General features: G+C 43.7%; 4 protein-coding genes and 1 long non-coding RNA gene across 6 annotated transcripts; 3 read left to right on the top strand and 2 right to left on the bottom strand.

Moving 5' to 3' along the window:
• Positions 1–67: 67 nt before the first annotated feature.
• Positions 68–1,406, bottom strand: LOC110186681 (protein takeout). The gene is made up of 4 exons (XM_020955947.2): positions 1,181–1,406; positions 872–1,121; positions 654–787; positions 68–518 (listed from the first exon to the last, which is right to left on the bottom strand). Exons 1-4 carry the CDS (start codon positions 1,302–1,304, stop codon positions 142–144), a joined length of 885 nt encoding a protein of 294 aa, XP_020811606.2. The 5' UTR covers positions 1,305–1,406; the 3' UTR covers positions 68–141.
• Positions 1,407–1,556: 150 nt separating this feature from the next.
• LOC147642536 (uncharacterized) lies at positions 1,557–2,479 on the top strand. 2 transcript variants are annotated; one of them, XR_015273260.1, is made up of 3 exons: positions 1,557–1,645; positions 1,918–2,201; positions 2,249–2,479. It is a non-coding gene; the product is annotated as an uncharacterized LOC147642536 (long non-coding RNA). The 2 variants fall into 2 exon arrangements; XR_015273259.1 differs by having other exon boundaries at positions 2,259–2,479.
• Positions 1,683–4,894, bottom strand: LOC110186359 (circadian clock-controlled protein daywake). The gene is made up of 4 exons (XM_020955508.2): positions 2,824–4,894; positions 2,504–2,750; positions 2,288–2,421; positions 1,683–2,218 (listed from the first exon to the last, which is right to left on the bottom strand). The coding sequence occupies exons 1-4, from the start codon at positions 2,906–2,908 to the stop codon at positions 1,908–1,910; spliced, it is 777 nt and encodes a 258-aa protein (XP_020811167.1). The 5' UTR covers positions 2,909–4,894; the 3' UTR covers positions 1,683–1,907.
• Positions 4,895–5,299: 405 nt separating this feature from the next.
• Positions 5,300–6,689, top strand: Cpr97Eb (Cuticular protein 97Eb). The gene is made up of 2 exons (XM_020956006.2): positions 5,300–5,467; positions 5,768–6,689. Exons 1-2 carry the CDS (start codon positions 5,459–5,461, stop codon positions 6,470–6,472), a joined length of 714 nt encoding a protein of 237 aa, XP_020811665.2. The 5' UTR covers positions 5,300–5,458; the 3' UTR covers positions 6,473–6,689.
• Positions 6,690–9,916: 3,227 nt separating this feature from the next.
• On the top strand, positions 9,917–13,847 carry Cpr97Ea (cuticular protein 97Ea). Its single transcript, XM_020956051.2, has 4 exons — positions 9,917–10,241; positions 12,489–12,670; positions 12,728–13,004; positions 13,070–13,847. Exons 1-4 carry the CDS (start codon positions 10,233–10,235, stop codon positions 13,721–13,723), a joined length of 1,122 nt encoding a protein of 373 aa, XP_020811710.1. The 5' UTR covers positions 9,917–10,232; the 3' UTR covers positions 13,724–13,847.
• Positions 13,848–14,040: the final 193 nt, after the last annotated feature.

A 14,040-nucleotide genomic window follows, 5' to 3' on the forward strand; every position in this document is an offset into this window, starting at 1 on the left:
AGATGTCTACTTGGTATGCAAACTAGATGGCTGGAACTTGATTTCCCTAAGCAAAATCGAGACACTCTGCTGGTTTATTCTTATTTTTATTGCCGATTCAATCAGATCTCTCGCTAAACTTAAAACTGGAATACACGATTCCTATTTGGTACTGCTCTTCCTTCCATCGGAAGGAATTGCCGGATTCGGCCCGTATAGTTGCTGGGGCGTCGGTATATCCTCCACAAAGAAGTTGGCCGGAATCAGATGAAAAACCGTGCCCATTACATCGTACAGTATGTTCTCCACAGTCTCAACGATCAGCGGCTTGAGGGCCTCGTAGAAGTCGCGCCATTTCTCGTTGAAAAACTGATTGGTGCTGCGCTCCACCTCCTTGCTCCGGCCATTGAACAGGTTGTCCAGGTAGGTCCGCACCTTGGAGATATTCAGCTGGGCCCGCACTGCCGTCACATTGTCGAAGGTGAAGCCGCCCTTCTCGTACAGACGGGTTTTGGTGAACAGCAAGATGTCAAGATCGTCTGTGTGGGAGAAATTACACATGCGTTAGAATAAGTTGGCATTGACGGCTTAATTCACATTGACATGAGCTTGAGTCACTGAATTAACATACAACAAACTACAAGCAATGTGTTTGAAATCTCATATTAATTTACCGATTTCAATGAATATTTTGCCAGAGCCACTGAGTGGTATGAGGAGAATGCGCCCGGACATATCGTACTTGCCATCCAGCCTCATCTTGGGCAGATATATTTTGGTTTGCCAGCTAAAGTCCTTTTTGCTAACACTAAGTATGAGTTAGGGATTAAAACATAATAATATTTTTATTAATAGAGAATACTATTTCGAAATCATTGTCACTCTCACATACCGACTCTCTTTGACAGTGGTTTTCGAAAATCCCTTGACTATCAATTCGGTGAGATTGGCCCTAATGGTGGCCACCTCGTTGTTGTCCTGCTTGAAGACTATATCCCTCACCTTCATGGGATCGAAGGGACCAAAGCGGTCCAAGACCTCTGGGATCCCGACATTCAGCTGATCCAGAAGCTTTTGAATGCTGTTCGTAGAGCACTTGGTGAAGCCCGGCTCGTAGATGCGACACGAAGGAAGCCAGGCAGCTGGGATTTCGGGATATGGTCAGGATAATTCCAGTATCCATGTATCTTATAGTACTTACGCTTCTCCGTGTAATAGGCTACGCCTTCGACCTCCAAGGTGATCTCGTTCAGGCTCAAGATAATGGCAATTAGCCAACCGCAGAGACAACCGAACGACCTGCGGCCATGGCGCGTGCTGCTCATGATTTCTAAGGCACTGAGTAAGTAAGTAACTAACTAGGCAAGTAACTAACTAAGTAGCTGAAAAGTAGCCGCATCAAACGGTGTCACGCTATGCCGGCGACTAGCAAGCAGCTGGCTGTGCGCCGGCGTTTTATTCTCGAGAAGAGCGACTTCGAGACTCTGAGATTCAAGATCCGAGATCCGAGATCCGAGAGCTCTCAACATGGCAACGACTTACAACCAACTTAATGATGCCGGGGCCAAGTGCGATGTGGTTAGTTTTATAACATTAATTAAGTTTTTAACTTAAAGTAGTTCCTGCCTGCCTGCCGCTTACTCAAGTCTTGGAACTTGCCTAGAAAGTATGGGATGTAATTTAGGAAAACAATGTGATTTATCTTAGTTTGTGGCATTCTTTTAGTAAGCATTATTATTTCATAAAACCATTAGATAAACCTATTAAATTGATTAATAAAATACCATTATCACCGAATAATTTAAGAAAATAACAATTAAGAAAGTAACAAAGAGCTACAGCTAATTTTTTTCACAATTGTCTGTACAAAGTCTGTGTTAAATTAATACTAATCAAGTTTATTGTTTTTTTTTCTCTGTGTATTTGCCTTATTGGAAGTCTTTGATCAAGTAGGTGGCTGGGACATAGTTGAAGGTCTTCTTGAATCGATCCAGGAGCACTCCACCCACCGTCTGCTCCACGGCCGGACGCATAACTTCGTAGAAATCGCGCCAGTTTTCGTTGAAGAGCTGGTGGGAGGTGTCCTCCAGATCCTTGTTGCCTCCAAAGAGATTCTTCAGCTCGATATGGAACTGCTTGATCTCCCGGAAGTTGACCTTGACGCTCTGGACATCGGCGAAGATGCCCTCAGGAGCGATTCGCGGCTTGACATGCATTTCCAGGTAAATCAGAGCGTTTTCTGGAAGAGGTTTTTTAATGTTTAAAACAGATTTTCCCAGGTATTAGGGGACGGCGGGGGCTTACGTACCAGATTCAAAGTAACCAGTGCCTTGGCCATTGAGAGTCAGGGCCACCACATGACCCTTGACCTTGTACTCAAAGTTGAAGCGCATCTTGGGTACAAGTATCAAGGCTTTGGCCACATACCTCTTGGGATCGTAGCTAAAGATGTTAATGAATAATGAATATAGTTAAAAAATCATTACTATTATATGTAAAACATGTTTTTAAATTCTTTCTTCACCTGGCTTCCTTGACCACAGCCTGGCCAGCTCCTGTCACATAGACCTCCTTGAGATCAGCATTTATGGCTATTGTCCTGCTGGCATCCTGGGCGAACTTCACCCGTTTGATGTACAGAGGATCGAAGGAGCCGACCGCATTATAGCCGGGAATGCCGTCCTTCCATTGACGGAAAAAAGACTGGAAATTTGCAGTCAGGCAACGATTAAAGTTGGGATCTTCCAGGACACAAGGGGTAAGAAAGTCGGCTTAAATGAAAATAAATAAGTTTAAAATCCACTAAATGTTTCACAGATTTTGTTCTCTATATATTTTATTTACGTTTCTCGGCGAGATATTTTGCTGCTTCGGTGGCCGTTGCCAGTGCCACGAAAAAAGTCAGAAACTTGGCCACTTTGATGAGCATCTTTCTAGGGATTTTCTTCTAAAAATTAGAACTGTCTGCTCCGAACGCTTTAATCAAAATGACGGTTTTGTACGGGCCGAGGGAATTTTATTTCAAATGAAACGCTCAAATTTGGGCAACTTTTTAAATCATTTCTTTGTTTCGACGTTTTATATATTTATATAAAGTTTATTTATTCCTGCTCTGTTTTGGATACAATTAGTAAGTAAACAAGTTTGGTAGCTATAGACTTGTTGTGGCTCGTACAGGGTGTCTAAATTCTGAACCCGAAAAACATCAGGCTTGCCTTTATTAATTAACCTTTGGCAACTCCACTGATTCATTTATTTTGCTGCCTATACATGTATTTTTTGTATTAAAAATATATAATAACGTCTAGATGCACTACCTCTGTTCTAGCCAGCGATTATCTCACTTTCGCTGAGTCCGAAACTGGTTTCGCCAGACCACTTAAAAATGTCAGCTCATTGTGACGACTGAAAACCGATCTGCTGACGGATTTATGTGGCTTTATAGATCGCCTCTTTCTCAACAAAAGTGAATTATGGATAGCCGCTTCTGCAAATAAGTTGCTCATTAAGGTGACGTGAGGAGAGTAACTCTGGGAAATTAAGAATGCAACCAGCCATGACCAAGGTCTGCGGTTCTTGGGGTTAATAAACTCCAGACTAAACTCTCGGTCTAAGATGTGTTTTTTTTTAGTTTTCAGTATTATCTTGAACTCTTAAATTCGATTTTACAATATGAAATATTATTTAAGAATATTTAAGTAACCTACAAGTTGCTAATTATTTTTCCAGTGCTCTCTCTAAAATCAGCTAAAACGTCAGAGGCCCAAAATTCCCCTTTTTCGACTTAAATGGTTTCAAATTAGACTATTTGGTTAATGGATTAATGGAAGCGCTTTTAATTGTGAATCTGAACAGAGGTAAACACGCTTTAATTATAATCTTACTTTTCAGGTTAGATATTGGAGAACAAATTAATAACAACCCAATTAATTATAATTTTACGTCACTATAAGAATATCTTTATTACTTAGTTTTAAAACAATTAAGTTTGATTAACATAAAATGTATTTTCCTTATAAGAAGAAATGAATTTCAAATTTGAAATGAATTTTATAATAATTTGCAACCAACTACAGTCATGAATGGCATATGAAAACTAGTAACAAATCTTCGAGTCTTTCTTTTTTTTGGCATTTCTTTGACGTAATGGCAGCAACCTGTTTTTGGTAGCCAAAGCATATTGACTAGGTCAGTAGACCAGACAGCTAAGCCAAGACTTGGTGTTTCTTCCCCTGATGTGTGAATTTTGACAGCCCCAGAGAAATGGCCGCAAATTGAAGTTAAATTGCTTGTTGCGGTTGCAGATTGTGATTATTGTGAGTGAGTAAGTGACTGACTCAGTAAGTCAGGTAAGGTGTCCGCCTGCAGGTGAGTAGTGCAATCGATTAACAGGTGAAGGGGCAAGGGGGGATGGATGGCTTGCTTTACATAATTGGAATGCCTAACAAGTGGACAGACTTCCGCACCTTTCAGTTTTCAAAATACGTTTTGAACTGTTCTGGTTCTGTGGCTGTTAGTGATGGGATAGGTACTCGGTTGTACTCAAATTGTTTAACAATTATTAACAATTAATATTACACATTTGCCTTAGAATTTAGTGGGATTTACATTTATATACTCATTATCTTTAAGTACTTTAAAAAGCTATAGTCTGAGATGTTTTAAAGGGTCACTAACACTGCTTTTATACATATATTATTAATATAATTGTTTAATTTATTAAAGGTCTTACTTATATCACATCGTTAAAAAACACTCCCTTTTGTTGTGCAGGGGTATGTGTACAATATATTTTAAGAATGGCAGACATTGCTATTTACTTTTATAAATATAATAAATAAATAAATATGTGCTTGGTACTTTATAGCCGACTTCTGATCATCACTGCTGAGTTCCGCGGTCTCATTGCGTATGCGTGAGCGGTGCGATCTGGAAGCATAAATTGCTGGCCAAGAATTCGCAGCGACGACGCTAATAACCTGATTGGAAATTACTTCTCGGGCTGTGTGTGAGTGTGTGTGTGTGTGTGTACCTGTCCAGGTGAGTTGTGAGTTGGTGTGCGTGTACGTACTCACGCCCAACTGCTTTCGATTTCTATGCTGCATTCCAAGCCAGGTCGGATCGGATCGGGTCGGATCGGTTCGGTTCTCGTACCGGGAGTTCGTTTTCGGTTTCGGTTTCGGTTTCGTTTTCTTGATCGCAGCTGATCACCGATCCAGAGACTTCGGCTCGGCTTTAGCTTTAGTTTTTTCCCCTGGCGTTGGCGCGCTTTTGCGAAATGTTGGTGGCGGTATAAAAAGCGTTGCACGCCCTGATTTTCTTTCGAGTTTGTCGTTTCGATTCGCAGAGTCTCGAGTGCAAGTGCAGAGCGTCCAGAGTGCAGTGCCTGAAGAATATACATATATACATATATATTTTGGAGATTGGTGAAAACTCGACTCGACATTGATTGGAAACCCAAGCGAATTTCGGCAGAACAATGAAATTGGTAAGGGCGCGAGGGAAGGTATGGATTTGCGCAGGTGATTCTAAAATTGCGGTCTATTTAACCGGTTTTTGGGGCCACCTGTCCCTGAGTGAATGCCTGGCAAGTGATAATTGCCACCAGTAATTGGAATCTATTCCGAAATACTTGCTCAAAAGCGGACTCATTAAAGCCAGAGCCGAGTTCATTGGTAATTGCCGCCTTTACGGCTGGGTGTGACCTGGAAAAGAGACTTAGATATGCAAATGTATTTATATCTCTTTGTTTACGAGTTTGCTAAACTGCGCTGTGCCTCTCTTACAGCCCTTGAGCTCGACCCTGCTCCTGCTGGTGGTGGCGGCCCACAGTGCGTATGCGCAACACCAGGACTACACCACGCCCGTGCCCATACTCAAGCAGATCGACAAGCACAACGACGACGGATCCTACACCTACGGCTACGAGGCGGCGGACAAGAGCTTCAAGATCGAGACCAAGTACGCCAACGGCGAGGTCTACGGCAAGTACGGCTACGTGGACGACCAGGGCAAGGTGCGGGAGATCGAGTACGGGGCCAGCAAGCGGGGCTTCGAGCCCGCCGGCAGCCACATCAATGTCCCGCCCCCGACCTTGACCAACAGCAACCCGTATCCGCTGGGTCCCAACGAGCTGGACGACGGTCAGTACCGCGAAGACCCGGCCGTCTACTACAAGGATCAGAAGTTCAACAGACCCCTGGCGCCGGCCAGTAAATTCAGTCTCAACGACTTCGGGCGTGGCCATCAGCAGCCTCAGGCCTATGCCCCTCAGCAGCCCCAGCAACCCTACTACAGCCCCGCTCCCCCCCAGCAGCAGTACTACAACCCACCTGCCCCACAGCCCCGTTTCTATCAGCCGCAGAACAACTACTACAACCCCCAGCCGCACCAGCAACCCTACGCAGGACTGCCGCAGCAGCATCATCCCTCCCTGAGGAACCTCAACCTGTACACGGGCTCCTACAGCATCGACTATACGGGCAGGAAGTAGGTCCCCGGGAAGGATCTGCTGGTACAGGGAACGGGAGGAGAGACAGCGACTGAAGTGTCCGAGAGGAGGGGACAATGTCAACTTTGTTACTGCCAAATAAATCAGTCAACTCCGCACACCCCACACACGTAATCTAAATAATAACTATATACTGTTTATGTACCATATACTTTATGTTCTTGTCTGTGTGGAATAAATCGAGTTTTGAGACCTGAAACACAAGAATGCTGGGTGGATTAATTATCTTAAATCTTGAAAACAGTTTATACTACTGTAAGAAACATTTTCTAAGCCCTTGGAATTGAAATATTTATATATTGCTCTAGGAATTCCACTACTTACAGTGCCTAGAAATATTTCAAGTATCTGCTTTGGCATTCAATTTGGCCAACTACCAGGTTCCGCTTCAATTAAGCCACCCCGCCCGCCGATATCGAAGCCAGGCCAGCCCCAGTCCCAGCCTGGCCAAGTGAGGCAGAGCCCAGCAAGTGGCCAATAATCGTTAGGCCATTACGTCAACACAGAATGATCGGGCACTGGATAGGCACCAGAAAAATACAAAAACAAAAAACAAAATCGAAGCACAAAACTGTGGCCGATTCAGATAGAAAAGCCAAGTGGTTTTAGCCGTTGAGTGGAATTTGGTGCACTTATGCAATGTGCTGAGCTGTGCTGTGCTGTGCTCTGGCCCCAAACCACTTTCAAAATGCACTGCTACCTACCAATGGTCAGACCAGTTGGCCCAAACGCTATGCTGTGCTGTAAGCCAAGTGCTGTGTTGTGCAGTGGTTTGGGGTTAATTCGGAATAGCCCTCGACAGGTAGGGTCCAAATCATCGAGATACTTATCTCATCGTTAGCATAATTGGCTTTTAATTAACTTATTCAATTGATTAATGGTGGGAAGTAATTTAATTCAATTCTTTTTCTTGCATAATCAATTTCAAAGCGCAATTAGTTTTATATTTAATTTGAATGATGCAGGGAACTCTGGTCTTGTGGTTCCCTCACCACTGTCCTGCTTTTGGCCAAGTCAAAACTGTAAACGTTAGCGACGAAGAATCAAGTCCAGACTGCACCCATTATGGTAGACCAATGCAAACACTCACACAATTGAGCTGGGCATTATTTGTGCACATTTTCAGCGTTTATATAATTTTTGCGGAGCAAAACTGGTCTGCCTCTGCTGGGGCGTTGGCATGACTCGAGAATTTCCTGTAAATTGGTCTGCTTTGTTGTGGGACCTGCGACTGGTGGCTTGAGGCTGGTGACTTGGTGCCTTGGTGACTTGGTGACTTGGTGCCTTGTGACTCGGGAACAGCTGCTACAATTCCACAGAGTTTCTTTGAGGAGATACCAGAGCGAAGGCTATTGTTATGGATGCCATTCAAAATGCGTTGGCGGTAGATTCTGCTTCTTAATGCTTCCATTCCTGTTGCTTTTATAGCTCGTATAGTAACGTATTTTTCGGTGAAGTACTAAGGGTTTTGCTTTTTCTGTAAAAGGAAAGTACTTAAGGAAAAAGTGTGAGAGGTTCATAGATATTTAAAGAGTTGAAGATAAAATAATATTTGTATTAAACTATTTCAACACTATTTTAAAGGTTTATTATATTTATAATTTAATAAGTTAATAAAAATATAAAGAACTAGAGTATCAGAGTATTTAGATTTCGTGGTGAACCTCCAGAGATTATTCCGCAAACTCCAATGACCTTGATCATGTGCGTTCAAGTGCGTCTGCGAGTGCGTACAAGTCCAGGTTCACGCCCATTCAGTACAGCCCCTCCCCTTGCTCCGAGCCCGGTCAGAAACTAGTATTTAACGTGGCCAGCAGATATTCAGAAAACTATGGGAAGTAACAATCTTACGCACTTGAAGACTGACACCCTCCCTACCTTGCATCAGGGACGGCAGTTGGAGGAGGCAAATATGTATGGAGAGTATTTAAATAACGACTGACTCGGTTTCCTGGTCTGGTATGTGGCCAGGTAACCGGGTAACCAGGTAACCAGTTTCCGAGCTGAACTATCACCACCGACACCCCAAGCTGTGGATTGCATTGCTCTGCCCCGCGTTGACTTAGTTGTGTGTTGTTGTGCTTTGTGTGTATGCTTTTGCGGCAATAACGTTGCGGGACTTTGTGGTGTGTCATTAATTCCAATGGAGTGAGTGGGGCGACAAGGCCATTGCAAAAGGTGTGGAGTGCAGCACACACACACACACACACACTCGATGTTCTTGTCTTGGCTGATTCTGACTCGGTTTCTGGTTCTATCCTGAAATTACCTTCTTTGACATCACGCATACGCACCGTCAATATATATATGAGACGAAAACTTTATGAAAAATAAATAGTAATAAAGGGACCTGCCATCCGGATTGGAGGACTGACATTCTTTGAGTCAATATTTATCTATATTTTTATTAACTTTTGTTTTACAAATCAATGCTTAAAAAACTCATAACTAAGCCAAAAGTTCATTAATTTCAATTCGGAAAGCTGTCCTATCTTAGTTTTTATTATATTAATAAGTCTGTATACTCAATTCTGAATTTAGAAAAACTAAAATTTTTGGCAATTTTTGACAATTTTAGCGATGTAACCCCTTATAAAATTTTAAATTTTTTTGAAAAAATTTAATTTTGCTCGGACATAGCTTGATCGATTCAGCTGTTCATGCTGATCAATAATACAGTGTATGTAGTGAACAAAATTACTCAAAAGTTGGCCCGAAGGTCAGGGTCTAAGGGGACCTCCCATCCCATTGGAGGACTGACATTCGCAACACTTCATTTCACTTTGTCCGGCTTTCATTCATTCATTAGCCATTCGGACTTTTGGCTTTGCTTCATTTTTCAACATTTTAGGGGCCTTACAGTTTTGATTAATTGCCCAATTGACTATCCATTCGGCCACGTTGCCATGCCTCTTGTAAGTGTCTTTTTCCGCCCTGATTTTGGAAAAGTAATTTGTTAAATTTATTAAATTTAATTTTCTGGTACTTCATGATAAAAAAAGAGAGGAAGGAAACTCCATTTTTATTGGTTTGTACAAACTTGAAGTTGCTGAGGAAACAAGAAGCTACAATTAAACTACGCATAAAGATGAAGAAAATGTTTAAATTCTGCCTAAATAAGAAATATATATTACCGGAGAGTGTATATTTCATATTCAAAAAAATATTTTAATTTACTTTTCACCGTTATTACCCCCAATATACATCGATTAGTGGCCATTCTTGGTTTTCATGAAGAAAAGCTCGATGAAAAGCACAGAGAGAGAATTGTCAATGGCCCAAGCTCGGCTTCAACCTCTCTCTCTCTCTCTCTTCATATTTCTCCAATGAGCCCGCTCTCCGTCCTTTCGTTGGTGAAGTCTTGTGGCTGGCCATTGTGGTGTTTCTGGGGTCCGTTATGGGAGCAGTTCGGAAAAGGTTTTCCTCGCTCAATCTTGGGGTATATAAAGCGAAATACAACAACCTGGGCGGCTCAGTTGCCGTCCGGTTCCCAAGTCATTACTCCACGCGATCCGATCTCCTCGAGACACGGCCCGAGCTGCCCCAGAGACACCACTGCTGACATATACCACCAGACCCCTTCCAGTCGTCGTCGTCGCAGTTCATTAGGGGAATTGAAAGTGCTTTGTTTGGATTCGCATTCAGCCAGCAAGTCAGCCCGTTTGGGTGTTGCCAGTGAAGGCCTTTCTGGCTTTAATTGATTCGACTCGAAATATCTGACTGCCAATAGAGCCGATCCAACATGAAAGTGGTATGTGAGTGGGCGGGTGGGCAAAGGCCCATAACGGGGCAATAAAATAGCAAAGGTCACCTCAAGCCTTATGCCTTATGCCTTATGCCTGCGTGGCATAAGATCGAGATATAGAGATATCCAGATCCAGATCGAGATCGAGATGGAGAGATCGGAGGGGCTGACTTACGTCACCATCAATTGCGGCGAATGTTGTGCAAATATCGCATAATTTGCTATGCAAATTCGAGCGAACCGTTAATTTAGCTCCCAGCCCCCGATCGCAATTGTTCAGCCAGCGACACATTTTCCATTATCCATTTTCCAGCACCCAATTTGGTAACTAGATTTTGACATAATTTATGGAACTAACGCAGAAGCAGAGCAGCTTTTTTTTCTGAAAATCGTAGATGAAAAACCGAAATAGTTGCAGGAGCCTCAATCAACCAAAGTTTCCACTAACAAGCTCGCTTCAAATACTTAGTTTTCCCCCTTTTCCCCGTGATCCATGCATCCATCCAAGCGCGAAAATATCAAAGGCTGCTGCGCTGGCTCAGTTGAGTTCACACGCGGCGTTAGCCAGCCAGGTTTTTGGTCAGTATTTCTGGTCGAAACTCCAGTTGGAATCTGTGCCGCCGGAGCACTGTGTCCCCCAAGTGCACGTCTGTACACTGAGGGAAAATAAACAGTAACCTATTGAGGAAATTTTTATATATCTTAGAAAAGGATTCTATAATTTAAACAGCTCTTTAGTTCTATAAAAATATATAAAAGTTGTTAGCTAAAAAGCATATTTGTTTCAGCTCATATATATTTGGTAGTATATAAATGGCTCTTTCAGTGTAAATGTATCTGTATCTGCACTGGTATCTATATACCTGTCCATCGCAGCCAAGGCTGCGGCACTTTAAGCCTAGATAGTGAAAGGTTTTGGCATGCGGAATGGTGAAGCTAACAAAAAAAAAATGCCAAAGTCCGAAAGGCCAAAAAAGGAATAGAAACCAAAATAAAATTCTACTTGATCAAAGGAGTAGAGCTTAAGGAATTTAAGGATACATTTTAGGACCCTAATAGATGTAGTTTATTCATTTAAATAATTTAAATTGACAGAAAGTTAATTCAAAAGAGCAATGTCCTAACTGGTAGCAGTCTCTCTTAATAATATATTTCAAAATAATATTTAAATATATATGTATGTATGTGGTAAATCTGTTATATATTCCAGCCTTCAAATCATTAATTCACATATTTCTCTCTGAGGCTTTGCATGAGCAATTTTCCATGCATTGTCAGTTGTTTTTTTTGTAACTTACTGATTCAGTAATTTTCTGGCAAATTTCTTTGGCATTTGCATGCCGCTGAATGCACCTTCCCAGACTCTCAGTTGCACCTATCCACATCTACACATAAGCATATATACTTGCAACACATTTTTCGGCAAGTGTGGGAACTTTTTCCCAGCTCCACACAACACGGATGTGTGAGTGTGGCGCGTCTTTTGCTCCCATCTCTTGAATTCGCTGCCGGATTACCCAATCGCGGTCCATGTGGGAGGCTGGCCAGACGATAATTGGCATTCCCTGCATCCCGACTCCAGCTGCATCTCCGCATTTCTCTCCACCACCTTTGGGCCTTCAATTAAACCCTGCCCAAGCCATATCGCGTGTCAGTCGGTATTGGGTGTCGAGGAGGGCCTCCTCCGGGGATTTATGCAACCTCAATGCGAATGCACTCAGACTTGGGTTTATTTCGAGTTAAATCATTTGAAATATCAAAAGAATTCAATATATTTTTATTGCTAAATATTCATAATTATCTAATGCTTTTGAGGAAAACCTCTTTTTGCCTTTCCTTTCACAACTTAATATACTACTCTCGATCTTATTAATGTTATAGTAGCATTACCTTTCTCCCAATAAATTACACAACATTTACAACTTTTTTAAATACACTTTAATGTAAACTAATTCCCTGAGTGTATTTTTGCAATTGTGTTTATTGGTTCCTGCTTGGCATTGAGGGTGTCATTGGCCGGCGGAAAAAGTGAAAGGCAGAAAGCCAGCCAGACTTAAGACTTTTGTAGACATCGTCGCCGTCGACGCCGTCTGACATTCTTGGTGCGGATACACTGTCAAGGTATTCCGTTGTCCAGTTGAGATGGAAATTCAACCTTTTCAGCCGGACAGGGTACAATTAGCGAACCGGTTGCCCTAACTCTATCCGCATAGAGCGACGCGAAGCTCAACTTACTTCCACTTCTTCTTTCAGATGCAACGCGTTCTCTTCGTCGGCTGCCTGATGTTGTGTGGAGTGGGTCTGGCGAGGTCTCAGGACTACCAGGATTACCAGGAGAACACACCTAGGACAGCGCCGTTGCGCCTGCGCACGAATCCCGCTCCTGCCCAGGTGGAAAGGGCCACTCCGGTGCCCATACTCAAGCAGATCAACAAGTGAGTCCAAGATATAACTTAAAATTAAATCAAATATTCAATTTTTCCTCCTCCCAGGCACAATGAGGATGGGTCCTACACTTATGGCTACGAGGGTGCCGATGGCTCCTTCAAAATCGAAACCAAACTGGCCACCGGCGAAGTCAAGGGCAAGTATGGCTATGTGGACGAGACCGGCAAGGTGCGTGTGGTGGAGTACGGGGCCAACAAGTATGGATTCCAACCCTCCGGCGAGGGCATCACAGTGGCACCACCCACCCTGGTGGACGAGACAGCCAAGGAAGAGCCCGACTACGCAGATGAGCCGGCTCCACAGCGCCCCCAGAAACCATATGTGAGTTAAAGATTATCTATACAAATATATATAGGAACATAATAGTTAATTCTTCTTCATCTTAGCGGATTAATCGTCCCCAGTCCCGCCCCCACTCCGCTCCAGTGCCACGCCCCCAGCCACCGCCGCCGCAACCTCAGCCTCAGTATGTGCAATACGAGGAGGAGGAGGAGCCGCCACGTCGGATTCAGTATGCTCCTCAGCCTCAGCCACAGCCACAGCCTCTGCCACAGCAGCATCATCAGCACCAGCAGCAGGCATCCTTAGGTCCAGCGCCGCCACGCCTTCAGATACCCGGCGCCCAGCGCACCACCGATGTCCTGTACTCGCCGCTCCAGCGTCCCGCCCGCCCGGAGCCAGACTACTCCCAGTCCCAGAGCTTCGGCGATGGACCCTCCAATGTGCGGATCTCCCGTCCGGTGTATGCCCTTCCGCCCGCCTCTCCCGCTCCGAGCAGCGCCCGCGCCCAAGGCTTCCTGGCCCCCGCTTCCGGTGGTCGTCCGCTGCTGGAGCCCGTGGGCTTTGGTCACTCCCAGGCTTCCGTGCCTTCTCGACCCGTCCAGCAGCAGCAGCACCAGCCGCAGCCAAGCTACCAGCCCCAGCCCCAGGCACGCAGCGGCGGAGGAGGAGCAGGTCTCCTGGACCAGCTGGCCAGGGACTATGCCTTGCCCCAGGGCAATGCCCAGCCGCTGCACGACATCACATTTGGCTACTACTGAGTAGAGATAGCTTCCCAATTCCTCCAGAGATTCCTTGATTCTAGGTCCTAATTGCACGGGTGTGCGAGATTTTTGTCTCCCCGAGATTTTTCTAAGCGATAATAAAAAGTTCCCTATAAAGAAATTCGATTTTTGTGAATAAATATTGATCTTTCTTTCACAAGAATGTTCAATATAGTTTCTTCTTTGATTTCAAACGAATATTTATATTTTTTTAGAGAAATTTGTTTTCGTGTTGTGATTATAAACTTTTGTAAATGTTGTTAAGGTATACTTTTAGGCCATAAAAAATGGTTAACAGTGAAATGTTAACAGCT

Source organism: Drosophila serrata, unplaced genomic scaffold, assembly GCF_035046125.1.
Source record: "Drosophila serrata isolate PLE 108 unplaced genomic scaffold, ASM3504612v1 contig_382, whole genome shotgun sequence".
Lineage (NCBI taxonomy): Eukaryota > Metazoa > Arthropoda > Insecta > Diptera > Drosophilidae > Drosophila > Drosophila serrata.